Source organism: Clupea harengus, chromosome 25 (assembly GCF_900700415.2).
Source record: "Clupea harengus chromosome 25, Ch_v2.0.2, whole genome shotgun sequence".
Taxonomy (NCBI): Eukaryota; Metazoa; Chordata; class Actinopteri; order Clupeiformes; family Clupeidae; genus Clupea; species Clupea harengus.
In genome coordinates, this window is record NC_045176.1 from 9,415,017 (window position 1) to 9,432,603 (window position 17,587).

The 17,587-nt window shown below is 45.5% G+C and overlaps 1 protein-coding gene across 1 annotated transcript in view; it reads left to right on the plus strand.

Annotated features, from left to right (window-relative positions):
* The first annotated feature begins 437 nt into the window (after positions 1 to 437).
* The window catches only part of xkr4 (XK related 4), a 36,217-nt gene continuing 19,067 nt past the window's right edge, over positions 438 to 17,587 (plus strand). Inside the window, exon 1 of the mRNA XM_012827886.3 lies at positions 438 to 2,145. Within this exon, the coding sequence (XP_012683340.1) occupies positions 1,466 to 2,145 (680 nt within the window). The 5' untranslated portion in view covers positions 438 to 1,465. The remainder of the gene's footprint in view (positions 2,146 to 17,587) is intronic.

Here is a 17,587-nt window from a genome sequence, read left to right on the forward strand (position 1 = left end):
TACAATTGTCTCAAGGCGCTTTACAGAGCCCAGAGCCTGAATCTGTTGTTGTGATATACTCTATCCCCTGTGAATGTCCTTGTCTCAGACACCAGACCATACTGGATTATCAAAGGTGGTGGCAGCATTCTATTATCTTTAGTAAATAATTATTACAGTACTTTTGACAGCACTAGAATTTATTTTCAAAGAAAGAGTAAAAAATATGCGTGCATTGCGATATAGCCAGGATTTAAAATGCGTACGCACAGTGTGTTACTCTTATATGCCATAATTTTTAGACATGCAGGATAGATGCATGCAGGTCATCAGATGTTTGCCACAAGGTATTTCTTAGTATGATAAACCTCTGAGGTAATGCTTCATGAATGGCAGATATACCTACAGTTTTTACCACAGCATGATAATTCCTCGACTATTTCTGAAGAATATGTTGCATTTGTGGTGTGTGATGGCCTAAAATCAATATTATCACTCATTATAATTCACTGAGCGTCGAATACGGCCGTTCTGTTTCAGCGAGTCACAGCCTCCTGTGGGTATAGTGGCGAAGGGGAGGGCGTGTCGTCAACGCGGCGCCGCACTCAATGGTGCCAATACATTCAATAATGACGCAAGTTAGCTCACCAAACACAATGCGAGGACAGCAACGCATCCGTAGTGATATATGAACCTGTGATGAGTCTTGATTTTGTCGGTCCCCAATGCAGGTGCACGAGGATACCGAAGGAGCGCTTTCCGCGGTGCTGAAAACATCCCTCTCATTAATGAAGGAAAGGCTCCTAAAAAAGAATAGAATGTATTTTATAAGCATTCCGGTTTTTCAATAGACTTCGAAGCGGTATAAAACCCATCTAGGCCTATAGAAATGTCAGTTTAATGTAGTTAGACGTTATATTGTCAAGCCACAGCTTTGTTTTGCGTCTTTATTTTATATATGTATCAGCTTGTATAGGATATGTAGCCTATGTTTTGTTCTTAAACATCAACAGGAGGATGGGCTACTTGTCGATTTAAATATGTAGCATGAGGCTTGCAGCATGACATTGGCTAGCTTAGCTCAGTTAACTCAGTGGCTGCCGTATTTCGTTATAAAAAGCTATTAATTAATCTACGTCAAATTAATTTAGCCTACTCTAATACGTAACCAAATGCATCTGGTTAGCTGTATTTGGATCATTACGTTGCGACCCGTTGATATTGATGTACACCACAATGAGCCGCTGAGGAAGAGTTGCAAAGCAATGATGTCATAGTTTTAAGTGTGAGCCATAGGGAGCATATGGTTCGTACCCGCTACCAAAAGGAAGTGTTGCTTTGTTATGAACAGGCGGCGCTGTAGCAGGCGGAAGAGGAGGTCGCCCAACCCAGTGTCTCTTCGCCTGGAACACAAGAGCCGAGGAGAGAACGAGAAAAAGGAAGATTGCAAAGACGGTGTCGGAGAGCAAAATATTAGGCTGCTACAATGGCCGCTAAATCAGACGGGGTGCTCAAAATGAAAAAGAGCGATGTAGCGTTTACGCCTTTGCAGAATTCGGATCACTCAGGCTCCGTACAAGGGCTTGTTCCAGGATTGCAGCCGGATTCGGGTACCGGAGAGACGGACTTTGTCAATGGGGAGTCGCGCTGCTGTGGCTCAAATTCGACATGTCTTCGTCTTGGCAGGGAGCAGCAAAAATATACAATTTGGGACTGTCTGTGGATCCTCGCTGCAGTGGCAGTGTATTTTGCCGACGTGGGCACAGACGTTTGGCTTTCCGTCGACTATTACCTCCGTCGCGATTACTGGTGGTTTGGCCTTACGTTATTTTTTGTGGTGCTTGGCTCGTTCTCCGTACAGGTTTTCAGTTTCCGATGGTTCGTCCATGATTTCAGCACCGAGGAGAGCTCTACCGGCGGTGCACCAAGCTGCTCACACATGGATGGGAAGCTACTCAGCTCTTCCGCCTCACATGGAGAAGTGGGAGCCCACCCGTCCACACCTCAAAGGCAGACATCGACAGCCAGCAAGAGCAACACCACTACCAACAGCAGTAACAGCAGCACCGCAATCCGGACTAATAAGAAACGTTCGGCATCCTGCTCTTTCTGCATTTGGGTAGCTCAATCCATCATTCACATCTTGCAGCTTGGGCAGCTCTGGAGGTACGTCTTTGTAGGATTTTTTTTTTGTGCTTCTCTCCAGTGTATGCACAATATATGATTGCGTCTTTGCGAAGGCATTTTGATTTACCTTCTGTGGCCATTGACATCATTGGTTGCTCCCTTTTAAACTTGTTTGCCTTTTAATTCGGAGATCGTCTCAGAATAGCAGACTGTAAGCAAACAAGAGAGCATTTAGCCTTAGTGGTTGGATTTAAGTCAGTAAATCCATAGACTAGTTGACAGAGGAACCGACACTTCCCTCAAGTAGCCTACTAAAGTGTTAACGTTTATAACACACTTGCACACAGTGATTGGTGAGGACAGCATCACTCCAGATCTCTTATGATATCTCTCTCTCTCTCTCTCTCTCTATCTGATTCAACATAGTGGTAGCCATCCATTTCAAATAACAAGAATTGTTGTCTAGCAACTGAGTGTATGTGGATATGTGATAACTTGAATGACAGATGAAATGTAGCAAATTCATCCCATGTGGCGTCATATGAAACGTGCTGAGCCAGAGCCATATGCATGATCCCAAATAACCATGTTCCTGAGTTCAGTGTGAACTAAGCACTCAGCTTTACACTTCAGCAAGATGCTCCGTAAGTCTTTGGGGAGTCCTTAGGCATTTGTAATGCCCTTCCATTATATGAACTGTATACAGTATATAGGTGTCTTGCCTATTGGTCCACTGTATTGTGATTCCTCAATGTGTAGTAGACAAGAATGTCAACATGTTGAGATGCACATGTTCATTGCCTTGTCCAGACTGACAGTTAAGCAATTAATTCACCCGTCAGTGTGCATAAGTCTGTATCCCTGTGTGAGTTTATAGGTATTGTGTGCAGGGGTTTGTGTGCATATTTTGTCATCAGTTTGCTCAGCTGGAGTTCTCTGTAGGTTCACTGGATGCATACAAAAAACAAAATAATAGCACCAAACAAAACAATAGCACAAAACATAACAAAGCTCCTTGCTTTTTCTGAGATTTTGTCATCCTTGTGTCACACGACATGTCTGTGAAGAGAGCCGAGCTGACGTGTGTGTGCTGACGAGGGGACGGTGCAGACATGCGCCGCTCACAGATCTCAGAACAGGGTTCACCCGTCTGGGGAAATCACACCAACCCTAACGGGCCCTCAAAAATAGCAATGGGTGCTAATGAAGTTCGCCACATCCCACAATGATGACATTTGGAGCTGATTGCATTGAGAGATTGGAGGAGGGTGGTGGTGGTGGTGGTGGTGCTAGGGTGGGGGGGGGGGGGGGGGGGTGGTGCTGTTGTTTCTTCAGCCCACCCAGAGCTTTTGGCATGAAGGCACCACACGTTTGCCTGAAAATCATGTACACCACGTCTGCTGTTACGGCATGTGTGTAGTTCGGCAAGCTTCTCTGAAGCCTTGGATGCACTGAACTGGCCATAAATAATGTATTTCAAACCACACAGAACACAAGACGTGTAATGCATGTGCAATAATGGCAACCACACGCGCATGCTGAACTATTGGGAGATGTTTTTTTCCTCAGCCTTCCTCTCTGTCTGTTCACCTGCCCCCTGGAGTTGCCTTGGCAGCTAGTTCTGCACAGGACTCACATCTTGCCTGAACAAGCCATGGGTGTGACAAGTATCCTTGTGTGACACTTCCCCTTGTGTAGGAGGGTTTTATATATATATATATATATTTTTTTTTTGCCATTTCCCAACGGCCGTCTTTTAGGGCTCTAAGAACAGGTCCTCTTGAGCTTGGATCCTGTCTCGTCCTGCCTGAAGCCATGCATGTCTTCTGACCTTCACCTAAAGAGAACACCCTGGCAGGAAGGCCTCATAAAACTTCACAGCTCTCTCGTTCGCATCCTTTCCCCCGCTGACTTTGAAGATGTTGTAAAACATTATGATCATCGCCTACATTATTTCCTTTCACAATCAAAGTGTAGCGACACAGAATGCACTTACACAGTTTCCGGGCGAGCAACTAGCATCACTTCTTGAGATATATATATTGCAGCAGAGGTGAGATATGGAGTTAAATCTTACGAGTTACTGTCTTTAAAGCCAGGTTATCTGGTGTAGTGGATTTACACAGAGGGTTGTTTGTGGAGAGGGGAGCTGATCATTTTTTTCACGGATGCAGGACTACATGATTGCAGTGCAAATGAGCTTGCGCTGAGCCTTGAGTGTTAAACCTGTCCGTGTAGACCAGGTGCTGTACACATAGCTGCCAAGCATATGGATATAAATTAAGCATGAAGTATTTATGGAATCACAGGGGGTGTGTGTGTGTGGGGGGGGGGGGGCTGCTGGAACATTCTAGAGTTGGTTTAATTGGCGTTAGCCATGCTTTCATTTAACTCCACTCACTGCGACCACGGAAAGGCCACATCTGGGAAAAGCAGCAGCGGTCTTCTCCGTATGTGAACTCGCCAAGACGAGGCCTGTTCAAGCCAACGTAATGCTAAGTGTACGTCAAATTGATCTTTATTGAATATGTGAGTGGCCGCAGTGGCCGTGTGGGGAATCATTTCATCAATCATCATCTACTTGACAGAGGGGAGACAGGAGAGATAATAGGACTGATATGTGGATGAAGACGAGGGAAATAAACAGACCTTATTCCTTGGAGGAAAACAGCAGCATGTTCTCGGCTTCTCTGATGCACTGCTGTGTCCACTCGGATCATATATATTACAAAGTTGGGTTTGAATTCATGCATGTGAATGCAAGCGGAGCTGTGCAGCTGGACCAGACTGCTGCTGTTTAACTATATGTCAAAGTGGCTGTGATCCAGCACATTGTGCAGCTGCTGGAATTTCTTCACTTCATTTAGCTGCATTAATGGACAGCACTTAGAACATTTACAGCAATATTACGCACAGTACATTCAACTAGTCTCTCAGATCACATCATATATACTACGCTGTTGTAATCAAATAGCGTACGAGGCTAAGCTAATTAACTCTGGCTTATATGCATGACTACCATTGCCTGTCCTTATACATTTGAAAGTTACATTTGCAGGACAAAGTTATTATAGGTTTCAGTTGTGTTCCCATGTTCCCATGTAGACATGGGTGTTTAAATGCATTCTATGTTCCTTCTGTATGCTGTGTGTCTGGTTGAGAACACATATGTGAATGCATGTGTGTGCATGTTTGCATTAACACTCATCACTGTGCTATTGCATGATTGATTGATGTGAGTACCTGCCTGTCCACGAGTTGTGTACATGTCTCTATAATGGAGAGCAGTTTGTGTGGAAATACTGTCAGATGGGTTGATCCACAGAGAGACGGTAAAAGTAACATCTGTATGCTAATCCTGTACGAGGTATCAGTGGCATTCATTACATTAGCAGTTAGCGCTAAGAGTTAGCATATGAGCCCATTTGCCTGGCTGACATTTGCACTCAGGGCTGCTGAGCCATTAGAGAGTGGAAGAGGAAATGTGGACGGGCTCTCTCCAGATGTTCGCCCTCCGTGAGGACCCCTCTCAACTGGTGTTGCTCTCTCTATCCAGACGCCGCCGGTTCCTCTCGTTTCCCCAGTTCACTTCCCTCCATCTTCCCTTTTAATTAATGTTAGGAAATGCAATTAAGGACGGGAAATATGGCTCATTTAACAAACAAACAAGTTCAGAGTGAATTAGTCTGTAGGTGCTGTGATGGTACTCGGTGTGTGCAGTTTCTAATTCACCGCCATAGCACCCGAAGGTAGCATTAGTGGGGACCGCTTTTAAAAAGGCCTTTGACTCAACCCTCCTCTTTTTTAAGGGTGATGTTCCTCCTACTATTATACTTCGCTCGCAGGGCTTATTGTCACTGTGTGGACCATTTGGCCAATATGGCTCCTTTGTAAAAATGGGATTTCTGGCCCACCTGCTACGGCTTTCTTTCACCAAGAGAGTTTATGCCCTGGAGAGTGCCGTGACTTATGATCGGTGCAGCAAAGCTGTCATTACGCTTTAATGTACTCTAATGTGCCATTTTATGCTGAACTTCATTAGATTTCTCCGTGGAAGATAAGATGTCTGCACTTTGGTCATAAAACCTGTGGTTTCCCAGTATATTTCACAGTAATTAGGAGCTGGGTGCTGCTGCATTTGAATACTCTCACTCCCTCTCATCTAAAATGTACCAAAGAGATCTAAACAACAGCAGAGCAACTGGCTGCAGGTCTCTGGTATTGTTATTTACAGATAATAATAATAATAATAGCAAAATGGGAATTAAGAGAAAGTCTGTAGTCTGAGGCGAGCCCAGGGCTGAAGTTGACACAGGATGGGAATTAGAAGCACCAATGACTCTTCTTCTTTTCTTCTCATAGAGGAGGGGAGATAAAAGGAAAGAGAAACAGAGAGAGCGAGAGAAAGAGAAATGAGGGAAAGAGTCAAGAGAGAGAGAGAGAGAGAGAGAGAGAGAGCGAGAGAGAGATACTGTGGGAGCCCTTCTTTAGAGTGCCACTCTACAGCAGAGCTGTGGGGTTAGAAGCAAGGCAGGTGGCCTCTGTTGAACTCCTTTATAATGGAAAATACTGTTTTTGGTCCTTGTGCTGCCAACAGCCCGGGCTCATCCCCTCAGTTGAACATGAACAAGGCCAGCACAGAGCTGGAGTCTCTCCAACCACCGCTAGTCAATATAGTGTAAGAGCATAAGCAGGTCTCACTGCTCCCGGGAAACACATAATGGCCAGACCGGTCGTTTGGGTTTCTCGTCCCCTTCCTGCAAAAGAGTAACTTTTGATGGATTTTCTTTTCACAGTTTCTCATTTAGCCTACATAGACATCCTGCTGTCCTCTGCATCTTCAACAAATAAGCAGATGTTGCTCAGAACAAAACCCAGGTCAATACCCTAGAGTGTGACCATGCCATGCAACCAAAGCACTGAGAGATGATGCTTGTTTGTGTGGCGAAAGGGAGGAATTATTTTAAGAAGGGAATGAAGGGAAGGAGAGAGGGAGAAAAGGCAAGAGAGAGAGAGCGAGAGAAAGAGAGAGGGATCCATGAGGGATGCCCACCTTGGATGAATTTTTAACGTTGCGTGCCGTGTCTTTCCGATGAGAGACCTGCTTGCCACTTCCTGCATTATTCACAGGCCTCCTGCTCTCTGCCAGTGTAAAGACCGACTCTCTCTCCCTCTTTCCCTCTCACACACACACACACTCGCTCTCTCTTTGTTTTTTCCTGTATCCAGCATAGCACTGTGTGACATATAGGAGAAACAACCGGCTGCAAGAATGTGTCAGCAATACAATCTACACTGTATATACAATGTGCTGCCTGTGGCACTGGATCACTTGTTAAAGAAGATGGAGTGGCTATGTTAACTTTTTTGTAAATGGCACATGCACAGGGGCACATCCAGGCTAGGAACCTGATGGCGTGTCATGGAGAGTGGGGGGGGGGGGACTACAGTAGGGTGCGTACGCGGCTGATGTGGCAGGCTGCCCTTACTCCTGTTCTCCCTGTAGTCAGGATGGGCCAGCCACTGTCAATCGGCTCTGTCAGTTTAAATGAGGTGGAAAGTGCTGGGGACTCTCACTGCATGGCAAACCTCGATCACCGTGGAGAAAAAGACAGAAAGAAGGGGGAGGGGTAGAGCGAGAGAGGAGAGAATTAGAGAGTGAAAACAAGGGGAGGAGGGGCGCATCTGGAGCTGTCTGAGAGGCCAGAAAAGGACCCATTACGCCTGGGCTCTGCTGCTTGTTCTTGCAAATCACCATTTACTCCACTGCACCACACACAACACCTCAATGAAATGGCCTCCTCTCGAGCCCGCGCCAACAAGGCTGGCGTGGGCCAGGCTCTCTCTTCCTCCGCTAGGCCCGATGCCAGGGCCAGGGGTTTGAGCTGGCACAGCGCGGGGGCACAAGTAGGCAGCAGCTGGCCATTGCCGATGGCCCCATACTGAACTGACACGGAACGATTCCAGGGTACTGGCGCTCGTGTGTTCGTTCGGGCTCAGTCTGCCCACCAGAGTGGGCACCAGCCCAGACCCACGGACCATGCCCCTGGGCATCAGGAACATGATCCTCCACTTCCCATTACACTCACACACACACACACACATATATGCACACACACACACACACACACACACACACACACACACACACACACACACACACACACACACAAACACATCTGATGTTCAGTGGTGGTAGATCGTACTAGTGCAGACTTATGCACATGGATCTGCTCAGCATTCAAATGAAATGAAGCTCACCTGAGGCAGTGCGATTTTCTGCAACCTGAACCAGAGAATGTGGCAATGAACCTTCATTCAATTCAGTATTCACTTACTAAAAAAATAATTCAATACCAGTCTGCCATTACTGCTTTTAAATTATTTTATGCAGTTAGAAAGTAACCCTCAACAGACGCAAGAACATTCATATTGAATTACAGTGGTCTTTGAGGAATGTTGGACAGGTGCTCCACAGGCAGAGAGTGGAAATCAGTTATGCATTTTTACAACTAGATGCATGATGGAAACGCTGCCTTCTCTGAGTCTCAATCTATGTTCAGAGAGATTTTCTGCAACATAGCACAACTAAGCTTTCTCTTCCTAACCTTGAAGTGTGTGTGTGTGTGTGTGTGTGTGTGTGTGTGTGTGTGTGTGTGTGTGTGTGTGTGTGTGTGTGTGTGTGTGTGTGTGTGTGTGTGTGTGTGTGTGTGTGTGTGTGTGTGTGTGTATATGTGTGAGTGTGTGTGTGTGTGTGTGTGTGTGTGTGTGTGTATGCGTGCGCGTGCGCGTGTGTGTGTGTGTGTGTGTGACAGCGTGGGGGCTGGATGTCATTGTTGCTGTATTCGTTGGAGCTCTGCAGTGTCAGCAGAGTTGACAGTAAAGTCCTGCAAGCTAGAGCGCTGTCCATGGACGGAGCTGCCCTGAGAGCCTTCACCATGACCTCACAATGACACTATGGTAGCTATAGCGATATCGGCCTGCCTGACCTTCAGTCTGACAAGGTCAGAGAGAGAGACAGAGAAGGAGAGAGACAGAGAAAGTGGGAGAGAAAGAGATAGTGGTGGAGAAGGTTGGGAATGAGAGTTCTCAGAAAGATATAGCGAGGGAAATAGAAGGAGGCCTAAAGCGTGTGTCAGAAAGTGAAGCTGTCGGAGCAAATGGCTGGATAATATGTCAGGCCAGAAATGACTGCTCTGTAGCTTGAAACCGTTTCAGTCACAGCTACCACATTGGTCACATTTATCTAATCACCTTCATGATTGTTAAGGCAATGGAAGATACCGTGGTTAAATCATTTACATACTGTATGTAATCAGACATCACACACACACACACACACACACACACACACACACACACACACACACACACACACACACACACACTCACACTCACACTCACACACACATCAGGCTTCACACATATTGCATTTGCACAGGTATATCTATAATGTTTTGGAGTCACAGAGCGCCCTGCTGCTGCCTGAGGCTGTGGTGGCTGGCAGTGCAGCAGTGTGACGCTACGCTACGGTAGCGCCTGCATTGATTACGTAGGTCAACGCCAGGACTGGTAATGAAATTCATTTCTAATTTCATGGATTCACAGCAAAGCATGTTGACCTGTTCTGTCTGACCTCAAAAGACAGGCAAATAGAGGCAAATACACATATTCTCACACACACACTCACACACACACACACACACACACACACACACACACACACACACACACACACACACACACACACACACACACAGTATGAGTATTCATATTTACAAATCTATGTCCCAAGTAACTGGCACATAGAATTCAGGTCTTTTCAATTAATGATTTTAAGCAAATTATCCTCTGGATATCTTCCTTTTTCTCAAAAGTCATTAAAGATTTACTGTAACCTATACTGCTGTTATGCTACTGAGGTGCTCCCAACGGACATGCCCTTCATTTATTGTGGTCTGGAAACATTCCATTGGATTTTTTGGAAGGGGTAGATGCACAGGTAATGATCATCAATTCAAATTATACTGAAAGTGGCTGGATCAGCCTCTAGCTCACAACATGAACACATGCATCATGACACCAGAAGGCTCGGTAGAGATGGTTAGTATCTCAGGAAATGTCTATGCAACTTTCTGTTTCAATTTCTGTAACGGTATCCACACCATATTGTTGTAGAAAAATGTGAAATACCTCAAACGTGTGCATGAAGTGTGATACTGATTTGTTCAATGGACAATAGTTGATTCAGATGTGTAAGGCACAAATGTTTGTCAGAAAATCTGTTATGCCTTGTCAATAATGTAGCCAGTAATTATGTATTTTAGGACCAATTGAGTACTACTTTAATATTTCCTATCCAAACAATCTTTTTCAGAGGTAGTAATAGGATAGCTTCTATCCTTTGTGAACATTTAAGACTTTGACTTTAGGGGATATTGTACAGCTTCAAAAAGGAGTACCAATAAATTGGTCTCTAGTTGTCTAAAAACATCTCTCTTCTATCTTTTTTGACCTTTTCACTAATTATGTTGTGACTAAAATATTTATGGCTTAATGAGGCCCGGTTTATGAGTCTCTTCAAAGTAAGCATTTTTCAAGCAACTCTGTAAACCTGTCCCTCGACGAGAGACAGGAACGGCATATTGGATTTAGCCCAGAAACCACAGGGTAAACTGGGGGTGAATGACGACCATCATGGCTGAAATTGTTGTCAGCGCGAAATGCAAAGCCTCTCTGGTGTGTAGGCACCTCTCTCAAAGCGCCTTATGGCTCAGACAGGAAGCAGCGTTTATTAACGGTAGTGCAGTCAGGCAGCGACAAACTTTGAGAGAGATGAATGTGCCGCGGGACAGGGATTAGGGGGTGTCTGTGAGGAATGACAAATCGCAGATTTTTCCTTTTGATGTCTGGGGAGCAAACCTGTTGGCGTCACTTTCACTGTCTCCACGACATGTTAAAATGCAAATCAAAATGGCTCTGGAATAAGCGTGAACATAACTATTTATGTCCTAATGCCAGCGCAAATAAGTGCCACTGCTTAAGATGCGTTGTTCGTGCGTCACTTGATTTTTTTTGTGCTCTACATATTTTTTTTTTTACAGCAGGAAGTGATATGAAACACCGTGTGTGTGTCAGATAGAGATTGGTGATATTTTTGGTTTTCACGAACACGCAGATAGATACATAGACTGATAGACGGGTAGGAAGACGTGTCTGTGAGTGAGCTTGCACGTGTCTACTACTGCGGACATATCTGACAGCCCTGTCGCATGCTCCTGCACGTACATGACGCGCTTGGCGGTGCCCGAGAAGTCACGCCATCACTCCAAAACCACCATAGCCTGGGGGGTGCGGCCCTGCAAGGGCGAGTGGAGAATGAACAAGTCTTCCTGCACCTCGGTGATGTATAGGAGACGGCTGGCTGTATCTAATGGAGAGTGGAGGCCATGGTTATATTTCAGCCTGTCTGGACCATAGGCATTAAACACCATCCTCCGTGTCTGCCCACAGTCCATCAGCTCCCATCCCAGGCTGCCTGACCGCACGATGCGCCTTCATTCATCACAGGCAGCAGACCGTGCTCGCGAGCAAGCAGAGGCTGGCCTGGCAGGGCCAGGGCTGCTATTGCCTTTAACAGATTGAATGACCTTGACCGTTTGTTTGAGCAGCAACCACACATGTTATGCATTTTACATATTTTCTCAACACCCAACATAAATGACCCAACAATCATAATATTGACAGATGGATTATTTTGATGTTAAGATATGTATGTTATTATAAAGAGGTTATGGCTTAGGTCAACAGTAGTTAAAGGATCCCATAAGATCTGTTCAAACAAGGCTGTGTCGTGAGTGTGTGGTGTGGGGTGGGGAGATGATGTCTTATTTATTTGTTTATCTGGTTGGGCGGAGCCTGCAGCCTGTGTCCCCCTCACACAGTGCCTGATGTACGTGTGTGACAGCTTGCCGTTGTGGAACAGGAACCCAGCTGTGTGTTTGTGGTGTCGCTGTCACAACGCCAGATCAGGGCTCTGGTCACACGATCACAACATCTCACAACTGTGGGCCACTAAGCATCGCTCTTCCTGAAATCAAGATGGGGAGGTGTGTGTGTGTGTGTTTGTGTTTGTGTGTGTGTGTGTGTGTGTGTGTGTGTGTGTGTGTGTGTGTGTGTGTGTGAAAAGAGAATGCCCTCCAACGGACATGTGCGTCACACCCTCCGCATCTCTCTGTCCACCAAGGGGTCTGTCTCGTGGTTGCGCTCTCCCAGATTTCATTTTCAAATACTCCAGCGACGCCAAAGCTTCATTTCACGGCCCATTAGGTTTCTGTGGAATGGAGATGAGGGGAGGTATCGATGATGGTTGGGGATGTCACCTCCAGGGCTTTCTCAAGCACGACATCCGGCTCTCTGCGTTCGGCCTCAGATGAAGCCTAAACAGGCAACAAGCAAAAGAAAAATAACCTCTCCTCACCCTTTCTATAGAATGGGGCTTGAAGTGACCCTTCTATAGAATGGGGCTTGAAGTGACCCTTCTATAGAATGGGGCTTGAAGTGACCCTTCTATAGTATGGGGCTTGAAGTGACCCTTCTATAGTATGGGGCTTGAAGAGACCCTCCTATAGAATGGGGCTTGAAGAGACCTGGGAAACCCGCTGAAGTCAGTAGAACTAAAATGGAATAATGGCTAATGAGAGGCTGCAGGAAGTGGAGATAATCACAGTCTCTCTGTCATAACCGTTTTATTTTGTTCAGAGGCCGAAGAGAGGAGTACCGTGCGGTGTGTTTTAGGCCAGACATGCATATCATGGTCAGATCAGATCAATACGCCCAGACAGTAGTCTTAATGTCTCCCCAAAGACTCCCTCAGATAAGACTGGAGGCTCCGAAAGAAAGAACAGCTAGACTCCTGAATGGGTATGTCTGGGCTGAGGAGGATATGATTGTATTTACCGGTGGAGGATGGGGTAAATATGGGGGTGGTTGATGTCTAAATTGGAGGATGGGCAGCCGTTTGATTTGTCGGAGCTGAAAGTGGACAGGTAAAGAGAGCTGCTGTTGAGAAAGGATGCATGTGCTTATTATGGTGTCATTTTAGAGAATGCAGTATGGCAACATAGTCATTAGGTATCTGAAAGTCCACACACAAACAAGAGGGAGCAAGCAGCTTTACTCATAAATCCATGAAGAAATGAACGACTCACAAAGCGAACAGGAACACAAGCAATCCCAGCATCACTTTATTCGTCACGTTAATCCAAACTCAACTCAGGTTGTCTACTTTCTCTTTTTTTCCTGGTTCATTTCAGAATGGGATTTTTCACTCTGGACACAATGAACACTGATGCACAACTGCTGACTCTTGTGCTTTCACACATCTGAAAATCACATCTTCTCTCTTCTCTCTCCTCTCTCTCTCTCAGAGTTTGTCTTTGTGAAACATGTCTACTGTTCCTCTCTGCATGACAGTGTTGATTCAATGGGAAGCTGAGCACCCCCACCCCCTCACACACACACACACACACACACACACACACACACACACACACACACACACACACACGTTTATTAAGACCCACTCCTCTCAGGCCCTGTTCTTACCTGGCATTAACATGCGATGATCCGATAACAAGTGAACAGATCTAAGTACAGGTGTGAAATTCAACCAAGACCTATTGAGATCCCATCGCTCAGACCACATTCAGAGGTCACATGACCACATTCAGAGGTCACATGACCACATTCAGAGGTCTGGGTCGCACATGGCCACATTCTTTTAGTCACTTTTGTTGTCTACGTGAATGTGTCCTGACCACACTGAAAGACCACCTACCTAACTGACATCCTCTGCGTAAGCTGGCTTTGTCCAATGACGTCTGACCATTTTTCAAAAGCCTTATAAAAAGATATATCACGAGTGCGTTAAACATCTTTGATAAAAGATTAAAATCGATTTCAATAACCAATAACGCATCAAGTAGGCCTATTGTCCGACTAAGCGAACTCATCACACAGCCCAGGGACCCTGTAAGAAGTAAAGCAAGCGCACCCAAGCAAGCAGTTTTGATTTCATTGGTCAATGTCACAACTTGCATTCTATTGATCCTATTTTGATGGGGTCATTCCACAACAATCCGAGAGAGAAAGCAGAAGTCTGTGAGCAGAATTTTTTCGCAAGTGCACAGAAGCAGCCTGAGTGCGAGGAGAACGACTAATATGAAGCCCAGGAAATTTGTGCAAACAACAGTATACCTGAGAATAACAGTCAACAGGAGCACAATTGCACGCTAGTAGGGGCTATTTGAGAGAGAGGGAAAACATGTTTTTGAGGGAAAACATTACAAAATAACAAAGATGATGAAAGAAAAAAAAATTGTGGCAGCTAAATGAACCATTTGCATGCAGTTTGAGACAGAAACAGTTAGCCTAAATACAGCCCATGGCATGCCTGTTGTCTTGAATACATTTTTTGCATCCATAATCAAGGCTGGTAATATCATTTCAAAGAGCGACCAAGAGACAAACTCAGGTGAAGAACGAAGGAAAGGCATTATACACACACCATTCTTTATACAACAGCGTAAGAGTGCTTACAAAGCATACTTAGTAGTTAAGAATAAAGTGAGTCAATGAGGCTAAAGGTAGCTTTGCCGTGGTTAGAGAGATATAATACTTGGCCCGTATACTCATCCAGTAAATAAAGATGAAGCGTGGGTTGGATTAGAAAAAACTACCAATCGTGAGGTATTTCATGTCTGAAAATAGCAACAGGTCAATGAGTATCTGAGGGGCGGAACTTGAAAGGGCTATGGTGAGGTGGGTGAGTTTGAGGACTGCAGAGGGCCTACTGGCCACCAGAGAACATGTGATCAGAGAAGACTGCGTGCTGCGTCTCACATAAATACCCTCCTTTAGTCTGCGTTTGCAGTGGTAGCTGTTGCAGTTGTCATGGAATAGGCCCGGTGCTTTATAGCCATATGCTTGACCGTTCTCTTTCACCAAAACCGAAATTAAATTTAGGCCATCGTTAGTCTAGTAATCCAGTTTGAGGGTTGTATGTTGCAGGAACATGGACATGAATGAACAGGAGGTTTTTGCATTACGTCATACTATTTTTTACATCTTAGGTCAGTTAAGAGATTAATATATCTCTCTTGGGTTGTGAGCCTTCATCACCCTGGATTCACAGAAGTGTGATGAGATGGAGAGAAGTACACTGTATGTGCTTGGTTCACTAACTGTTATCATTCTTGAGCTCTACCATATTTGACAAACTCATGAACCATTAAAAAATAGGGAAAACAGAGGGAAATGGTTTTACTTGAGCCTGTGAGCTACTGGATAAGATGACAAGGTGTGGAGCTGGCCAAAACTATGTAGGCGTAGGCTGGATGTGCATACTCCCTGTGTGTTGTGTGAACTTCATTATGAGCCTTGAACATCCGGTAATTTAACTACCCTTGTAACGTTTTCAGTGAGGGAATAAAAGACGGACTTGTGTGGCATATACACTGTCATGAAAACAAAACAAGACCGTTTTAATGAAACTGGACACAATAAATACAAAAGCTATTTGACTGTATAACCAATAGGGGTGGGAATCTCTTGGCACCTCACGATTCGATTCGATTCCGATTCAGAGTCCAACGATTCGATTCTAAACCGATTCTCGATTCTAAACCGATTATCGATGATCAATTCTAAACCGATAAAGCGATTATCGATGCATCTCAATTTTTAAAACATTTGAGTTTGCTACTCAGAGTCTCAAATCACTTCCTACTTTGTGTTTGATAATTAAAGAAAATCAACAGATCTATTTTTTTTATTAGAGAAAAAGTTTTTCCTTGTCACAATTATGAATTCCTATTAAACAATGCAATAATCGATGCAGCTTGCATTTCAACACAAAATGAATGTGTAAAAAAAAAAAAAAAAAAAAAAAAATCGATTATGAATTATGAATCGAGACAGAATCGTTCTAGAGAGAATCGAGAGAAATCGAAAAATCGATTTTTTTCCCCCACCCCTAATAACCAACCTCTGACACATAGAGCAACAGTTTCCCTTTGCGTATACACTGCACTGTGCACACTGCTTGTAGTGCAGGTGTTCTCACGGGGTAGGAGTGTGTGCTTGTATGTGCTAACACACAACCTTAATGACGCCTTTGCTCCACACAAGCCTCCGTCAGCAGCCTCCTAGAGAGCCTGCCCTGAGGGAGCTGCCCCTCCACAGGCTTAATGAGGGCTACATTAGCGGAGCAGCTTGGAGCAGCAAAGCAATGCACTGTGCTTGTGTGTGTGTGTGTGTGTGAGAGTGTGTGTGCGTGTGTGTGTGTGTGTGTCTGTGTGTGTGGCGTGTGCGTGTTCGTGTGCGTGTGCGCTTGTGCGTGTGTGTGTGTGTGTGTGTGTGTGTGAGAGAGTGTGTGTGCGTGTGAGAGTGTGTGTGCGTGTGTGTGTGAGAGAGTGTGTGTGCGTGTGTGTGTGTGTCTGTGTGTGTGGCGTGTGCGTGTGCGCGTGTGCGTGTGTGTGTGTGTGGCGTGTGCGTGTGTGTGTGTGTGTGTGTGTGTGTGTGTGTGTGAGAGAGTGTGTGTCTGTGTGTCTGTGTGTGTGGCGTGTGCGTGTGCGCGTGTGCGTGTGTGTGTGTGTGGCGTGTGTCTGTCTCAGCCGGCTGATACCATGGCAACTGGTGTGTAACCTGGCAATGTGTCACTGACACTTGAGTGACAGGTCAGTGACAACCCTATAGCCTTGACACACAGACAGTTCTCTGACGAGCAGGCAGCACTGTGGCCCTGAGCTGGATGACACACCTGGTGGAACCAGATACAACCGTCCCCTGACCTCATGTGGCCGGTGGTGGGCCCCTGACCACCGGCGCCTCACACGCAGGGACTTCCCTCTCTCCGCCCGGCCCTTCATGCGTTCTGCGGTCACTTTGAAGAACTGACAACTTACAGCGGTATTCATTTGACTGTAGTACTCATCTTTCATCATCATTATGATTCATAGTGTGTCCTTAGGTAGCATAATGCACGTCATTAATCTCTAAAGACTTGATTTATTAAGGGGTTTGGCAACGTCATTGTATGTGTTTGTGAAAGAATGAGTTCATATTGAACGTGCAGGTCTCTGTGTGACACATTCCCCCCACAGCAATGTCCTATACAGTGAACAAAGTCATTGTGTAAAGCCTCAATAATGCTGTCCATCAAGTAGAGGTTTCCTGGGCGAGCGCGTGAACGTGACTCTGTGAGCCTGTGACTTATGTCCCCGTCAGGACGGGTAAATGCTAGAAAGATGGCGTTGTCAGGAATTTAGTACACAATAATATTCCGGCGCGGGCTTTATTTACGAGCCCTGCATGCCGTTGACCTTCCCCCAGCGTGCCACCGCCGAAGTGCCGGCGTAATCGGCGAATAACCGGGTTCAATTGATTCCGAATGAGTCGGTTCCTCTTGGCAGTACGACAG